This window comes from Argiope bruennichi, chromosome 11 (genome assembly GCF_947563725.1).
Source record: "Argiope bruennichi chromosome 11, qqArgBrue1.1, whole genome shotgun sequence".
NCBI lineage: Eukaryota > Metazoa > Arthropoda > Arachnida > Araneae > Araneidae > Argiope > Argiope bruennichi.
In genome coordinates this window covers 81,788,293-81,806,420 of record NC_079161.1, presented here as the reverse complement: position 1 = coordinate 81,806,420, position 18,128 = coordinate 81,788,293, and the positions used below count along the sequence as shown (strand labels likewise).

Genomic DNA, 18,128 nt, shown 5'->3' with positions numbered 1-18,128 from the left:
TTCCTCACCGGACTAAAGCCGAAAACAATAAAAATTGCTAACTTTTTAATTAGTGAATTAATTTAATTAATCGCTTTAAAAAGTTAACAAAAACTTTCATCTAGTTTTTATGGTGATAAGCGCCTAATTTCAGCAAACCCGAATGAAAACTGTAGATTTGATTAAAAAAACATACAAACAAACATTCATCATATACATAGAAAGTTTCTTTCAATTGATTGTTAATTGACATTTTTTGAATAAAATAATAAAAATGAAAAATAAAAAAAGGACAGGAAAAGGAATGTTTCTGTAAGAATGAAAAAAAAAAAAAGTATTTTTTTCCCCAACTAAAAATGTACATAAATTTTCAGGTAAACTTGAAACCACATTTGTTTCAAGATTAACAAAATCGGCGAAATTGAAGTTAAAAGTTAACTTCAGTTATGAAAGATAAAGTAGTTTTTATATCAACATTTCTTCGAATTAATAGTCACTTGGAGAAACTACCGGAAGTTCAATTACGAATGAATACATTTCCCGCTACTCGACTAACACTATTGCAGGATTTCGAGGAAATGCATCACTGGATAAAATAATAATAATAATAATAATAAAAAAAGAAGAGGCGAATGAAGTTGGAAAGGCAATATAGTTTTAGTTTACCAAACGAAATACCAAAATGGTTGCTAAACTTGAAACCAAAAAATACTTTTTTAAAATAAAATTCGGTTAAAAGATTTGCAAAATGTTTTATCCTATTATAATTATTTCAAGCAACTTATCGTTTTTCCTTTTCCTAGAGAAAAAAAATTTAGTTTTTCCTGTTTACATTTTATTGAATCGTTTGGCGATCTATTTTTGCTCGTTTTACTCCTACTTTGTAAATTCCGCCAATTTTCGATTTTATTTTCTAGTTTGCTAATTTTTGTTGCTACGGTGTTTCTTAAAATATTAAAAATTTCAATAGTTTAATTTCATTCGCAATTATTATCCATAAAAATGCAATAACTTTTATTTTCCAATTTTCAATTTTCGATTAAAAACAATTTTTTAATTTTAATTTTTATTTTTCTAAAACCACAAATTTCATTCTAGTCACGTCATTGGAAAATTTATCAACCAATAGTTTCTTAGTTTCAAAGATATTTTATGTACATATTAGATTGATACTTTCTATTTCAGAATTTTATCAATCTTACATTTTTGAACAAACAATCAATAAATTTAGATGGAAAAAAAGAGAATATTTACGGTTTTCTATATATGGTGCAAGATAGGTAGGTCTTCCAAGCCAATAATAATAATAATTAAAACATCTTAATTGTAATTGTAACTGTAAAGGCTCGAATTTATATTCATGTATTTTACGTCTCAGTCACATGATAAATGTTATGGAATATGCAAATCACCGTTTTTACAGACCATAAAAATAAAACATTTTATATTCTCATTTTATTATTCAAATTAATGTTTTAGTCATCATTTTTTCTTTATTTAAACACATAATATACAAAAAGAAAATATTATGATGTTTAATAATAAGACGTGGAGATTTTGATGAACTGGCATGTTTCAGACTTTCGTAAGTTCGAAAAATTTTCCTGAGTCTGATTTTAGGATTATGTCTGTCTGCTGATTTTTGAACACGATATCTCAAAAAGCATAACTGCCAAAATGAACAAAATTTATTACGTAGTCTTTTCATTAAAATTATAGATTTGTATTACATTTCAGACGAATTCTGACCAACAGAAGATCGTTCGTCTCTCTTCGTACCATGTACATATGAACATGCTAGCTCAAAAACATGATAACAACTTGAATGAATTTTAGAACTTAAGGATTAGATATTGTTACGAATCTGTGGTGCGGCTTTCCAGCATAGTTGGTTCCATGGGAGGTCCCAGAGCTTGGCGACAAACTTGGCGACCATTTGGCGACGAAGCTGGCGACTTTGGCGCCAAAATAGATTATACCCGAAACATCGAGAATTTTCCCGATCCGTCCAGTAGGAACAGAGATACGCCGCGAACGTTCCTGATTGGTTGAGAGGCTTCTAGCCCCGCCTCCTAAGACCTATAAAAGGAGCTGCAGCTGCCGGGGAGTGGTGGTGAATTGAGTCGCGAACCAGCGGAGTTGAAGAGCAGTCGGAAGCTAAAGAGTAGTTGTCGTCGTGAACCGGTCGTGGACCAGTGGAATCGAAGAGTAGTCGGAAGCGACGGTGGAGAACTCGTCTTCCAGGGACTAGCGGAGCAGCGACGGAGTAGAGCTGCTGTGTATACTGTTGTATGCTGCACGTCTCGGCTGAAGATAATCGTCTTCTGTCCTGTATATAGTTGTCGTTTTTGTGCTGTCCTGTGTGTCTTCGTGTAAATAAACATCGTTGTTTTATTTTCTACTGCCGCCTGCTGATTGAGCGTTCTTCAGACCATATAACTCCCACTATCCAAACGAACCTCGGAAAATTTCGTAACAATATTTAAGCCTAAATAGCATATATGTGTTGTAGTGGAATGAAGATCAGTATGATCCGTGCAATGGAAGCAAGAGGACCCATATTTTCGGAACATTTCTTTAATGATTACATTTCACACAAAACACGAAAACAAGAGAAGACATTAACGCGCGCATCAGCAGAACAGCATCTCATCTTATTATAATAACAATCGCAATGCACTATGGGAAGCGTGCCTAATCAGGTATCGCCATCTATTATCCAAACGAAAAGATAGAGTAATGCAATTATTACAGTATAAAATTTAGGATTCATTTGGCCAAAAATAAAGATCTAAAAAAATGTTGAATTTTTAACTAAACAAACTTCCAGGGCTATTGTTTTCAAAGGGAGAGATGCAGATAGATAGAGTAAAAAACTTTATGAGCCTAATTGCTAAATAAGTAAATTTGTTAAAAAAATATTACAAATATGTAAATTATAGAATATTAAGTCTACAATGTGTATTTGCATAGAATTATAAAAACTATTACTAAACAAACTGATTAATTATCAATTTATAATATAATGAGGTATTAATTCATTTAATTGGTGTCATCATATTCCACTTGACAGGAACTATTAAATAACATTTTTTTGTAATTATAAGAATTAAAATCATTAATTAAGAAGTATGGTTAATTTTTCTAGAATTTTATCACATTGATACTTTTTTCATGATATTCATATTAAAAAGATAAGTGAATATAAACATATATTTTCACAAAATTGGTGAAACAAAAATTATTTAATTTAAATAAATCACTTGAGATACAAATCTATTGGAATGTGAAATTAAATGAGTTAATTAAGTTAGTTATAGAGGCCTCATAACTGTTCATTGTCTGGTGAAGCAAAATGTTTAAAACCCAAAAGGAAATTCAATTCTTTTTACTGTACAATGAAGCTAAACACTAAGCGCTCCGTATAGTTTAGTTGCTACAGAAAATCACACCTGCTAGCTTCTATTTAAGAAAAAATATAGGAATAAGAACTGAGACATAAGTCACATTTCTAGAAAGAATTCACGAAAGAATTCGGTGCCACGAATCTAGTCGCATTCGAATGTGAAGGACCATTCAAGGTGATCTTCTAATTGCATAGAGAAAAGGCTATTACACTCTTAAATCACTGTTCGAAGACGAAACCGTTACATCACTCAGCACGACTCTGACGAAACACAGCCAGCTCCAAGGTCGAAGGTACAACTAGCTTCTTTGCAATTTGTTTTGTGGCTAAATTCTTTAGGACGCTGAAAAATCGCAGGATAACATTAAAATGCCATTATCTCCCAATGATTAGTAGGCCTTCTTGGCGTCTCAATCGAATATTTCGTGGTGGATCCGTTGGGGCATTCGGGGTTTCGTTTGACGGATCAGTTTCAATTTCTACAGTTCGCGTTATCTTATTTAGAAGCATTATAATTTTGATGGATTGTTTCTTTGTTGCCAAAGTAGTCGTTCTGGCCAAAGTAGTAGGCCGACTGTAAAGTCGAGTTGTTTGCTTGAGTTTTGAGTTAATATGCTTGACTTCCTGCTGGTGACGTAACTTCTTTTTCTTGAGATGTCAGATTCTTTGATGACTGCAGACGAATCGAATAAGACGAAAAATTAATAAAAACCAGCGAAAGTATTCGAGGCTGGGATTTCACAATGGCAGATTTAGTTATTTCGCTAACTTATGCATAGCATACGAGGCCTTTTTTTTAATGAACCGTTCAATTTAATTTCATATTTTAGTGAATTTTTGCCTTATTAATGCCTAATTTAGAATAAATTTTACTTTCTCGTATACGCAGTATAGAGAAATTATAGTAATCGTCGAAAAATCTGAATTCGAAATTTTACATTTCCCAGAATTGGAAAGACACATTTTTGGAAAATGTCTGTCTGTCTGTCTATGACAACGATAACTTAAAAACGTTTTAAGCTAGACGGTTGAGTACTCTTTACGCCAAGTTAGCAGATTTCAGTCACATTATGAGTAAAATCTGTTCAGAGGAAGTTTGGCTGTTCAAATATAAATTAACAAAATAAATATGGGTTGACCATCTGTTGGTCTGTACTTAATAAACGCAGTGACTTAAATATATCAAATTAGGTATGGCATTTTGTGACTACAGGTGGATTTTTATGTCAAATCTTTGTTTCAATCGATCGAAAAAAAGGTGTCTAAAACACAAATTCAATTTTCAGATACTATTAACTAATAATCAGGGATAAGATAGATTCAGTAAAAATGCTAAATTCAAGCCCAAAGTTAATATTTCGTAACTATTGTAAGTCGGTGTCATGTAAGGCATTTTCTGGCATGATAGGATTATTTGAGAGAATGCGAGAAAATTTTTGGGAGAATACTGACTTTGGTTTATTTTATACAAAAATATGTCTGCTTTTATTAATTTATTGTGACTTCATACTTCTTCTTGCGTACAGCCGACCACCCCGCCACCACTGAACGTAGCAGTATCGACAGGATTTGTTGTGGCCGACTGCTATCTTGAGCATTGTCCATCCTTGCATTCCTTGCATTGACCGATTTGTCAAACTGACATTCTCCTCGAGGTAATTGGCCGCGAAGTGGTCAATTACTGTCCTCCTTCCTTATCTACAGACTCTCAAATAGTTGGTAAAAAACTGACAGTTTTTGACATCATGTCCTTCAGAGTTTTAAGATTACCTGGTACCAACAGTACTGTACTTAAGTCGTTATTTATAATTTTCAGATTTTTTCTTAACTCCGAGATTTCAATGCATTCCTTTAAATAGTGGTAAACAGTACCGATTCCTCCACAAATGCATTTATTGTCCTGCATTCTTCCAAATCTTTGGAAATATGCAGGAAATCTTCCATGTCCTGATATAATTTGAGTTATCAGTGGATGGTATCTTCTTATTTTTATTTCTGGATTAGGAATAAAATCGAAAGTTACTCCTCCGTTTTTGGACATATACCATCTGTCAAACCATTGCAGCTTTATTTCTTCTCTTAATTCCCATTTTAAGACACCATTTGATTTGGGGATAACCATATCAACACCCTCTTTCTGTGCCGCCAACTTTGCATATTGATCCGCCTTTTCATTACCATATATCCCAATATGGGCCTGTGACTTCATACTGCCCGGAATCCACACTTATAAACAATTATTATTTTTATCATATGTAATATATAAAAACTCGATCAAATTTACATCGTTTGATAGAAATTTGGATATTTGTCAATATTATCCTAATATTTTAACATTTATACAGTTTATATTTTTACAAACATTAATATGGCAATAAGAGAAATAATGTTCTTCCGGACCTGGACAGCTGCCTAGTTTATTCGAAAAACTGTTGTTATATTATATGGTGCATTCGATGTGGACCATAAAAACATACTGAAGATAATCAAGTATAATAAATTCTCGATTATCCATTTCTTTATAATTCGAAGCTTTGTTAATCGGGCTGATGCTAGAAAATTTAGCTGCTTTTCAATTTTTTTAAAAAATAAAATCGACGTTATCGGTAGATAATTTTTTATGATTCAAGAGGTTATTTTCAAGAAGAAAAAAAATATATAAAAAAAACGATTTTATTTTTTAAGCACTTAAGATGAGACATCACAAAATACCAGGCATTACGAGAAAGAAAAAAAAATGGTTTTAACGAATTTTTCTTTCACTTTGTTTAACGAGGGAAAATACTCTGTCGAGAAAATCCACAAGAGTCTTGAGTTGAGAAAATTCTCTGTTCAGACATTGCGAAAATTCAATAGAAACAGTGAAAATCGATAAAAATCGCAAAACGTAACAACTGATTTATTTATTTAATTATTTCTTATCAAGAATGGATCTTTCGATTTTTCTTTTCAGAAATATAACTTTTAATGTCTCTTCTAATATGCCATACATATTTTTCCTCTTCTTGTAGTTCCAAATATAGATTACAAGAAGAATTACGTACAATATGCCGGCTAATATTTATTAGTAATTACAGTTTTATTTTTATAAATGCAAAACAATTCTGCAAAACTTTGAAAAAGAGAACAGAACAATAGAAATAAGATTTAAAATTTAGTCTAATTTAACGAATTTTCGATTATCTAAGATGAAAATGATCTTAAACTAATTACTAAAATAATAAATATTATTCTACGAGTACTGAGAAGGATAACTTTTAGACGGATAGTACTAAAAAGTAACATTTCACAAAAATATTTCTTAATTTTCAAAAATATCCCTTGCTCCTAAATGAACTGCTTTTTAAAAAATATCAAATATTTCATATTATTTGCAAGTTAATATTGTTAATAAAACTTCCCATTGCATTCAAAATATTTGGAAACTTGTGAAAATGAAAATTGAGCGGAAAATATTTTATTTTCTATCTTGAATTGATATTCAATTCAATAAAATTCAATTCAATAAAATGAGAAGTTTCTTTTTCATTTTATTGAGTTACTGACGCAAAGTCGTAATTTCAGCTATATTATCTAACTTTAAAATAATTTTTCATTCGAATTTTTTTAATTTACCAACAAAATTTTTTTCATATTCAAATTCAAATTAAATTAAATTATATATTTTATTACAATATAATTTATTACTGTTTAATTTAATATTTGATATATTATAATGATATATTAAATGGTTTTCAAATGTATGTTGGTACCAATATCATTTTGCATGAAAATTCATTGAAAGCCATTCTTTAAAATAATTGTATAAAACAATTTAAATTATAATTTTCAAAAAAATAATTTTTAAAAAATCACCGCATAAAATTAATAGTTTTCAGTTTATTTTATTTTAAAGAATTAAATTACTTCTGCGAGCCAAAAACTTTGTGGCAACATACAATGAAAGCTTTTCTTTTCCCAATTAAAATGCTTTATTTTGATTTCTTTTTTCTCTTCTCAAATGTTACTTTTTCCACAAAACAAACGACGTTTTGTTCCGTTTGTAGTATATAACTATGTTTTGAAGGAAACATCGGATAGCCACAATCTCTTAAAATGTTCGAAATTGTCGAAAAAATATTATTTTGAAGGAAATGAATTTGATTTAATTTAATGGTTTGGAATACCATTTTGTTTCTGATTAGTTTATCAGCATACATTATATTTAAGATGCAATTTTAAATTACGAAATGACATTGATGAATGAGATATGTTTGATAAAAACAGTTTTTTTAATACAAATACACATTTTTACTAATGCACTATACAGTAGATTTCTTTTATTTTAATTAATTTCTAACTTCGTTATAATACACATTTTTAAATCAATTTTTTCACTGTATCGTTACCAGATGATGTCACTTGTATTGAATGAAAATTAATTTTAAATTAATCCGTTCATTGAAAATTAAGTTCTAAAAACTTAAGAATAGAATGCAGTTGATAATAAATTCGCAAGTGTTAAAACTCTAAATCTCCCAGGAAATAAGGAAAAAATATCGATTTGCAAATTCTATCTTTACGCGTGTGAAACAAATGAAGCAATTTAAAAAGGCATAAAATATGAAATATGGATTTTTCAAACTTAAATATAATTCAAAATTAAAGCAATAATAAAAAAATAGAAACATGAAAAATTGCTTTTACCTGACATTGAAATTTGAAGTAATAGTCTGATCTTTGGTCTGGTACCGACATCGGACATGATAGCCCCGTCCTTGACTGGTGACCAACTTTCTATGAGGCTGAATGACCACCGTATTGAAGTATTCGACGCCTTCGTCCTACGAAAACAGAATGAAAATTCAGAAACGGGTGATTCTTGCAGCTGAAGGAACAATGACTGTTAAATTGCATCCACCAATGACGAAAAGTGGATCAAAAATTAGCATAAACAAATAGCGTTATTTATTTAGATGAGCAGTGGATAAACTGCACAACCAAAATTACAGCGATTAATTCTACTGATAATAAAGAGAATTCACAAATAGCTTCTAATTTTGTTCATAAATTTTATTAAGCTTAGTTAAGTGCTAATAAAATTTTGCGACAGTGAACTAAGCAGGTAATTATATGCAGAAAAAATTCTTTTATCTTTAGTGTTGCCATTCCTTTTAAATGAAAACTTAATAAACATTTCAAATTATTATATGGTTTATGAATTGCTACGTAATTGATAAGTAAATTTGACGCTTTTTTTAAAGCATTACTAATGATTTTTTTAAAAAAAATTACTTAGTTTCCAAATGATTTTGGAAATCAAGTTGCATAAATTATAATTTTTAGAGAAGCTGAAAATAAATGAAAATGAAATTTTGAAATAAATTCTCAAACATCGTATTTTTAAAGGAAAAAAATGTGTATAAATACATATATTATTTGCTTCAATATATAAATATACATATATCTATATATTGAAAAAATAAAATGGAAATATTGAAAAAATTATGATTTTTAAGCATCTACATGTTTAACTGCTGTTTTCTTTTCTTCAGTAATGTCATAAACTTTGTTATGTTTTATTTTCTGCCTCTTGTTTTTTCTAAAGAAAAGAAAATTATGATTGTGATTTGATTTTAAAGAAATGAGTTTTTGATTTATAAACAATAAGACGTTTAACTGCCATCTTCTTCTCTGCAATAATATCACAAACTTTATTTTGTGATATTTGCTATTCCAGTATTCCAAGAATGTCTCTAGTATTTTTTATATTCCAGAACAAGCTTTTAGTCAAGGACAGATTTTTTGATAGATTTACATGGGATTGGCAATGCACATAAAATATTTTATAAGGTACTAGCCATTTTTGGCTCAACTGGTTAGTCCCAAATACTGTTTGTGTTATTTTTAATTAATTTCTTTTGCCTAATTTAATATTGTTGATTGTCTTAAGAAAATTTTTTAAGCATCAATTTGTGACCGATATCAAAGTTGTATTATTTTAGCTATCTTATTGTTAACCTTATTACCTTTGCTTTGTTCCGAGTGTATGAACCGTTCGAATAAAGTCAGTCCCATTTCATCACAGTTTTATTGAAAACGTAATATTCAGGATAGTTTATATTTCAATTTTTGTGGTATTTTGAAATTAAAGAATTGAAATTAATTAATTCATAAAAATGTAATTTAAAGATCCATTATTTATGTATATTACCAGATATTAAAGTTCCGAGTGTATGAACAGTTCGAATAAAGTCAGTCCCATTTCATCACAGTTTTATTGAAAACGTAATATTCAGGATAGTTTATATTTCAATTTTTGTGGTATTTTGAAATTAAAGAATTGAAATTAATCAATTCATAAAAATGTAATTTAAAGATCCATTATTTATGTATATTACCAGATATTAAAGTTCCGAGTGTATGAACCGTTCGAATAAAGTCAGTCCCATTTCATCACAGTTTTATTGAAAACGTAACATTCAGGATAGTTTATATTTCAATTTTTGTGGTATTTTGAAATTAAAGAATTGAAATTAATCAATTCATAAAAATGTAATTTAAAGATCCATTATTTATGTATATTACCAGATATTAAAGTTCCGAGTGTATGAACCGTTCGAATAAAGTCAGTCCCATTTCATCACAGTTTTATTGAAAACGTAACATTCAGGATAGTTTATATTTCAATTTTTGTGGTATTTTGAAATTAAAGAATTGAAATTAATCAATTCATAAAAATGTAATTTAAAGATCCATTATTTATGTATATTACCAGATATTAAAGTTCCGAGTGTATGAACCGTTCGAATAAAGTCAGTCCCATTTCATCACAGTTTTATTGAAAACGTAACATTCAGGATAGTTTATATTTCAATTTTTGTGGTATTTTGAAATTAAAGAATTGAAATTAATCAATTCATAAAAATGTAATTTAAAGATCCATTATTTATGTATATTACCAGATATTAAAGTTCCGAGTGTATGAACCGTTCGAATAAAGTCAGTCCCATTTCATCACAGTTTTATTGAAAACGTAATATTCAGGATAGTTTATATTTTAATTTTTGTGGTATTTTGAAATTAAAGAATTGAAATTAATTAATTCATAAAAATGTAATTTAAAGATCCATTATTTATGTATATTACCAGATATTAAAGTTCCGAGTGTATGAACCGTTCGAATAGTCAGTCCCATTTCATCACAGTTTTATTGAAAAAGTAATATTCAGGATAGTTTATATTTCAATTTTTGTGGTATTTTGAAATTAAAGAATTGAAATTAATTAATTCATAAAAATGTAATTTAAAGATCCATTATTTATGTATATTACCAGATATTAAAGTTCCGAGTGTATGAACCGTTCGAATAAAGTCAGTCCCATTTCATCACAGTTTTATTGAAAAAGTAATATTCAGGATAGTTTATATTTCAATTTTTGTGGTATTTTGAAATTAAAGAATTGAAATTAATTAATTCATAAAAATGTAATTTAAAGATCCATTATTTATGTATATTACCAGATATTAAAGTTCCGAGTGTATGAACCGTTCGAATAAAGTCAGTCCCATTTCATCACAGTTTTATTGAAAACGTAACATTCAGGATAGTTTATATTTCAATTTTTGTGGTATTTTGAAATTAAAGAATTGAAATTAATCAATTCATAAAAATGTAATTTAAAGATCCATTATTTATGTATATTACCAGATATTAAAGTTCCGAGTGTATGAACCGTTCGAATAAAGTCAGTCCCATTTCATCACAGTTTTATTGAAAACGTAATATTCAGGATAGTTTATATTTCAATTTTTGTGGTATTTTGAAATTAAAGAATTGAAATTAATCAATTCATAAAAATGTAATTTAAAGATCCATTATTTATGTATATTACCAGATATTAAAGTTCCGAGTGTATGAACCGTTCGAATAAAGTCAGTCCCATTTCATCACAGTTTTATTGAAAAAGTAATATTCAGGATAGTTTATATTTCAATTTTTGTGGTATTTTGAAATTAAAGAATTGAAATTAATTAATTCATAAAAATGTAATTTAAAGATCCATTATTTATGTATATTACCATATATTAAAGTTCCGAGTGTATGAACTGTTCGAATAAAGTCAGTCCCATTTCATCACAGTTTTATTGAAAACGTAATATTCAGGATAGTTTATATTTCAATTTTTGTGGTATTTTGAAATTAAAGAATTGAAATTAATTAATTCATAAAAATGTAATTTAAAGATCCAATTATTTATGTATATTACCAGATATTAAATAAAATCTTTCTTTCTTAGCTTTCAACAATGGAAGAAAATGATTGGTCCAATTGGTAATCGGACGAAAAATTTGAATTTCAATTTCAATTCAACAATGAAACAAATTCTTAAAATTATGAAAAAAATAATTTTTTTTTAAATTTGCCAACATTCAATAAAAATTAACACGACAATTAAACTGATATCATTAAAAAAATTATTTTTATTTTAAATGATTTAAAAATCAACTCTGCGTATTAATATCGAGAGTTATCGCGGAATGACTCTAAAATCTAGCTTAATTATTAATTACTTAAAATTTTTAAACCGTCACTCCAAGGTGCACATTTTCACCCTCCGAAATATACCGCTGCTAAATTTGGTAGCTCTAAGACAAATTAACTAACATGTAGAGCTCTAAACACACAATCACACATGGACACGCTTACACACACAAACACATACATTCCTCTTTGTTATTAATAGAGACGGAGAAAATTTTTAATAACAAAGAAACCACTTACAAAATCGGCGCTCATTGTGTTGCAGGATCTGAGGGGTAAGGTGTAGTTTATGTAGGGACCTCCATTAGTGTATTCCATCATACACGTGGAGTTTTTAGACAGGCCTTTGGGGTAGATCATTCCATTGAAGTTGGACGAGGTTGCTATGGTGATGAGAATTGTGTTGCTGTTGCATGCTATATGTACGTCGGATACTAGAGAAGAACCTGTGAAGAAAAAAAATTGCATTTAAAAACTTATATAATGTGAACAGTGTTTCTGTTCATTCAGTACACTATATCATCACTGTACAATCTAAGCAACCATTTCACATAATGGTTATATGCCCAAGAGAGCTTCTTAATGTAACACATTTTTAAAACTAACTTCTTTGGCTACCAGCTTGATGGCCCAGATTATTGACTTTTTGAACGATTAAATATGGAATAATTTTAGCGATTCTCTATTTGATGACGGTTAAGCCTATTTCAGTCCTTATTAAATAATCTGTTTGTCGCTTATAGTATACTATCGAGTATTCGGTTTGCGACTATCCGGCCTAATTTACTTTATGGTAAGGTCGGAAGGAAGTCAAGACGCTGAAATCGGACGTCTGCCACTATCCTCCTACACGTCGTGTGCAAAATACAAGTTGTGACACGAAAAGAGCAACGTTTTGCTCTTTATTCAGTGTTCCGTCACCGTGCAACGGACTTCAGTTGTTGCTGCTGTTAATGATTATAACTGCGCAGTATATACAACATTCGTAAATTGCTCATGAGCTATTTTTAATGTTTTTGTAAGTATACCACAGTGAAGTGTACAGAATTCATGTTAAAATATGAACAGTTTATATCCTTTGACTTTCTATTTCCACTAATAATCTCTTGCAGTATATAAACTACTAGAACAGAACCTTCTATTTTAACTCGACACGTTAACGGCAATTGTTTCTATGTTTCACCGCGCTTCGGCATTTATATTCTACGTAGCTTCGGATGTACCGAGGTCTTAGTACTCAATCAGAAGTGAGAAAATACGTGTTGTAACAGTGAGTTTTAGTATAAAAACTTTCTGGTACTGTTAAGCAAAAAAGATGAGTTCATAGAACTCTGACTTATCCGCCTTTCTCTGTTATCCGGCCTGTCCTTTCGCCCCATTAGGCCGGATACTCCAGAGTGTATTGCATTTCTTTTACGTCTTGTTTCATCTGACTCAATGGAAAGCTAGACATTTTCAAAGCATTTATAATAAAATTTGCAGCTCCATTAATTAGCGGAACATTGTTTGGAATACAGTTGTAAAAACAATCAATGAAGCAGCCTGAAACATTCGTATAGTAATTTGTTTACATTTCACTGTTGCCACTCAGTAATAAATAATTAAAGCGATATCTGTGTCTTGTACATTAGCGTTCTGTATATTTATAGATATTGATGGAATAACTTTCCTTATTTTAAATTCAGATAATTTTAAATGGGGAGGGAAGGAAAAAAGATATTTTGTTAATGACTTGGAAAAATATGTTTGGACTTTTTAGGTTGTAGGAATCGCAGGCACAAAGATCTTTTCTTGTGGTGTAGAATCAATCAAATTGACGAAAGTTAAACATGGTGGCAGAATCTATACTTTGCCCGCGTTTGGAAGACTTGAATTGGGAAAATTATTTAGTTGTTGCATATAGGTGTATAGACCTTCATTTTCAATGAAAGTTACTTGTTCTGCAATAAAAATATTTGAATGATAGACTAATCCGATTAAAAGCTTTCTTGAAAGTTTTTGTATATGTTCTGCAATTGATTCTATTTTTAAGCCGTAATGATGAAAAGACTACCGTGCGTTTACTATTATATTGAGGAACTAGCTTTGGATAATATAGATCTTGTTCCTGCTGGTTGGTGCCTCAAGTCCCTTGATAAGAGCAGCATAAGGAAGAATAGGTCTCTCAAAAAATATTAAAATATCTGAACAATAAAAAAAAATTATAAAGGAAAAAATGGTTAATGGTTACAAAATTAAGAAAAAAGTAGACAGGGAGACATAAAATAGCATAACGAACCTGCTGTGATATCACTTTTACTATTTTTTTCTTCAGATTAAATCATTTAGTTAGATCATATAAGAACTATAATATATCACTATAATATATATACTAAACGCTGAGTAAAAGAAGCTAAGATTTTTATAATATGATCGAGTTGGTGCCCATTTTTAATTTTAGCTATCTTCTAATAAATGAAAAAGAGATAATTAAAGACATTTAATGCTTTAATGGGATATTTTCATAATCCCAGATAACAAACGGAATAATGAGATTGTATCGACTATTCCAAGATATCCAGTCACTTAAGTGTATGACGGAATTCGGGAACAAAATTCTTTTTTTTTTCTGAAAGTTAACTTCTTTTTAGAGAATTTAAAAGAAAATAAATTTAAATGTTTCCATATGAGTTAATTATTTATAAGAACGAATGACGAAGGTAGCGAATGCCCGAAATCTCAGATTTTTATGTTCAGAGTTCGTCCTGTCCTTGAGTACTATGCTTTTTAATGCAAGAAAGGCAACAAACTTTGTATAATAAGTATTGTTAATTTTAAGTCCTTGTCGTACAATAGTTGCAAAAGAATCTAATAATAGCAAGTCTAATCCAAAGAAAATCAAAAATATCTAATCACAGTAGTTGCAAAAGAATCTTTTTTTTGTTGATTAATCGCTTCCATGCAGTTACTGCACGAGTGCCAGAAAGTCGAGTATGTATTATGGGTGCCTTTATTCCGGCCGATTGAAACTAAAATTTGATACAAGAATGCTATTTGATACAAGAATGCTATTGTAGCCACAAGATCACATATCAATTTTCATTCATTTAACGCAACACAATTTTTGAGCCTTTATATGCATTACATCAATAGTGCAGGCCGACAATTGTAATCAAAAGATCACATACCAAATTTCATTTATTTAATTCAACACATTTTTTAATTACGCGTTTATGTGCATTGCATCAAATGTACAGACAGACAGACAGTCCACCCCTAAACGAATTTGGTTTCCAAATTTCGACACGGATCTCAGTTTTAAATGCTAAACTTGAATACTGAATTTTATCAGTCTAACTCTTTACATTTTGTAATTATCTCTTTCACTTGGATTCAGACAGTTGGACAGACAAACTTCCTTTGAATGGATTTCACTCAAATTTAATAAAGTTCTATAGATTTTGTGTAACGACTATGCGTCGAATTACAGTTCGTTAGCTCAAAATGTTTTTGAGTCATATTGTTCATAGATTGATGGAACGACAGACATGCAGACATAATTCCAAAAATTTGTGTTTAAGAGATATTTATCAAAAACTCAACCTTGAGCTGTTTAGACGACAATAATATTTTCTCTTTGGATATTTCGTGAATAACAAAGTAAAAATTCAGGAAAATATTGAAACATCTTTTTAACCCGAGACTAATTCCAGATACAGAATCCTTTTCATCACATTAAATCACATCAATTGTTTTTTTAAATAAAAAAAAAATTCTCACCTGAATGATGTAAGTTTTTAAAATTTTTTAAATCAAGATTTTTTTCCAGTTATTTCCATTCATAACATAGCTGTATCTTGACAATTTTAAATACTTTCTATAAAAAGACCGTTTGGGGCAAAATATTAATAATAGAAACAAAGACGCAGGCTTAAAAAGAAATTAAACAAATAAATTTTTACCACCAATGAAATATAATATATCCTGATTAGAATCTGTGGAATTTTCGAAAATTACATCATAATCTTTCAATTAAACATACTCAAAAGTAAAGAGAACACGCATTTATTACTAAAATAAGTTCACTGCACCCATAAAAAGACTAACTTCATAAAACAGCCTTATTTCGAATAAAAAAACTCTCGACACATACCCTAAAGATCTACAGGTTAAAGAACTTTAAATTAATAATCCCACACTCAACAATGACTCTAATTGAATGTATGAATGTAATTGTCTTATTATGTAACCAGTCCCGTGCAGCAGCATGCACTGCAAAATCAGATTTATCTTCAGCAATCAATTGACACGAAAGTTTTCATGTCTCTTAGAACAAAGAAGTGCATTTCTTTCGAATTTGGCCATAAGAATAATTAAGGAAGACATAAAAATCTTCTGAGTTGGAAACTCTGGGCAAGCCAGCAAAGATTTGTTCAGAAGCTAATTGGAGTTGGATTTTTTTTAATAATAATAATACTTTCTTTTTCCTGACAGTGCAAACGATTTTTTTTCTCGACTCGGAACGCTGGAAATCATCATTAAAAAACATTCAAAAATTGTTCTAAAAGAATAAAAATAGTTGTGCGAATGCAATTTTTATGATACCGATCGGGATTTTCCAAGAAATAATTATCATAGCTGTCGATCTTGAAAGTGAAATGATTTTAACGTTGTCATAAAAAAAATATTACTTCTCAGAAGATAATTACAGATTTCTGTATTTCTCAGACGAATCAGTGAAATGTGATTCTTTTTTCAACTTTCCCTTAAGACGAATTTTATTACCATTTTAAATAATCTTACGCTTTTCACTTGATAATTGTATAGACAAGACGGTCTAAAATCGAAAAGCGCTACGTTTTATGACTACTTTGCTTTTCGTACTTTTTGTCATACAGTTTTATGTCATCAGCTAGTGTAAAAGTAACACGTTGAACTTATTTTATTTCCAACATTGTTAAAGTAACAAAATAAATATAAAATTTATAAAAATTAGTCTGTGATTGTGATTTCAAATGTAGTTCTAAAATTTTTTGTTTTAATCAATTTGGAAAAAAAAAATCATTTAAAATAGATTCGATTTTCAGATGTCATTAACCGCAGGCCAGGAAATAATCGCAAAAACACTCTCCAAAGATCATATGATAGATTCAACAAAAATGCTATATTTATGCCTAAATATAATATTTCGTGACTACTGTACGCCAATACCTTCTCTGGAATAACATCTTTATTAGAACTTATGAGAGAAAGTTTTGGAAAGACCACCTTTGTTGATTTTATGAAGGTCTCATGCAAGAAAACGTTAAATTTAACAATAATGTAATGTATTTCTAGTGAAAGATATTCATTCTTATTTTATCCATATCACTTTCATTTCTCTAATCCAGAATGTCACCTCCAGTTTATATTGTGAATGGAGAATTAATTGTAAAAATAATATAAAACGCATTTATATATTAATTAAATACTATTCCAAAACATAAAACAAATATCGAAAATCATTTACTAAATACTACAAAATATAGAAATAGAATAGTTAAACGATTCTGTTTCCTTTAAATCAATGACATACAAACACATACTTTTTTCCTGCTTTTCAAACGAACTCAAATACCTCCAAGGAATAGGACTTTCATTCAGGCTCTCCAAAAAGCAAATAAAATTTCTAGTTATAGGTCCATAAAACCCAAACGTTCTGAAGTACTATGATATAAAACCTATAACTCATCTTATTTAATACTCCGTAGGCGTGCGCATGTCATTTCAATCCATTATGCATCTCCCAACCCCGTTGAGAATGAAGGATTGCTTTCAAATTGTTGCTTTTCAATCGAAGTTGAATGCTCCGCAAATCACGTGGCCACGTGAAAGTGGAAGAAATTAATCATTAGGAGGATAATCTTCACCCTCAAGGTAGGTGTGACTTTAGGGTTGAGGAATCTGAATTTCAATATGGAGCACGAAGCTGATTGTTTTCATAATGGATGCGGAAAAAAAATTATATAAAATAGCATTGTAATGATATCTTGAGGAAGGTTTATCCTGGTGAAAGATTTTTGAAATTCATAAAATATGGGACTTTGATGGCTGCAATACCATTTCTCAAAGAATTCTGTTCGCGAATATTCGGCTTCGGTATTATCCGGCCTAGTTTTCATCTATCGTAATTAAATCAAGAAGGCGAGGCGCTGCATTGGCAACATTGCCAAACAACAAACTAAGAACTGAAAGTTTTTA

The 18,128-nt window shown here is 29.7% G+C and overlaps 1 protein-coding gene across 1 annotated transcript in view; it reads right to left on the bottom strand.

Moving 5' to 3' along the window:
• The window catches only part of LOC129957539 (cuticlin-1-like), a 128,090-nt gene that overhangs the window by 29,089 nt on the left and 80,873 nt on the right, over positions 1 to 18,128 (bottom strand). The window contains exons 4-5 of the mRNA XM_056069893.1: positions 12,150 to 12,355; positions 8,072 to 8,208 (exon numbers count right to left, since the gene is read on the bottom strand). Of these exons, the coding sequence (XP_055925868.1) occupies positions 8,072 to 8,208; positions 12,150 to 12,355 (343 nt within the window). The remainder of the gene's footprint in view (positions 1 to 8,071; positions 8,209 to 12,149; positions 12,356 to 18,128) is intronic.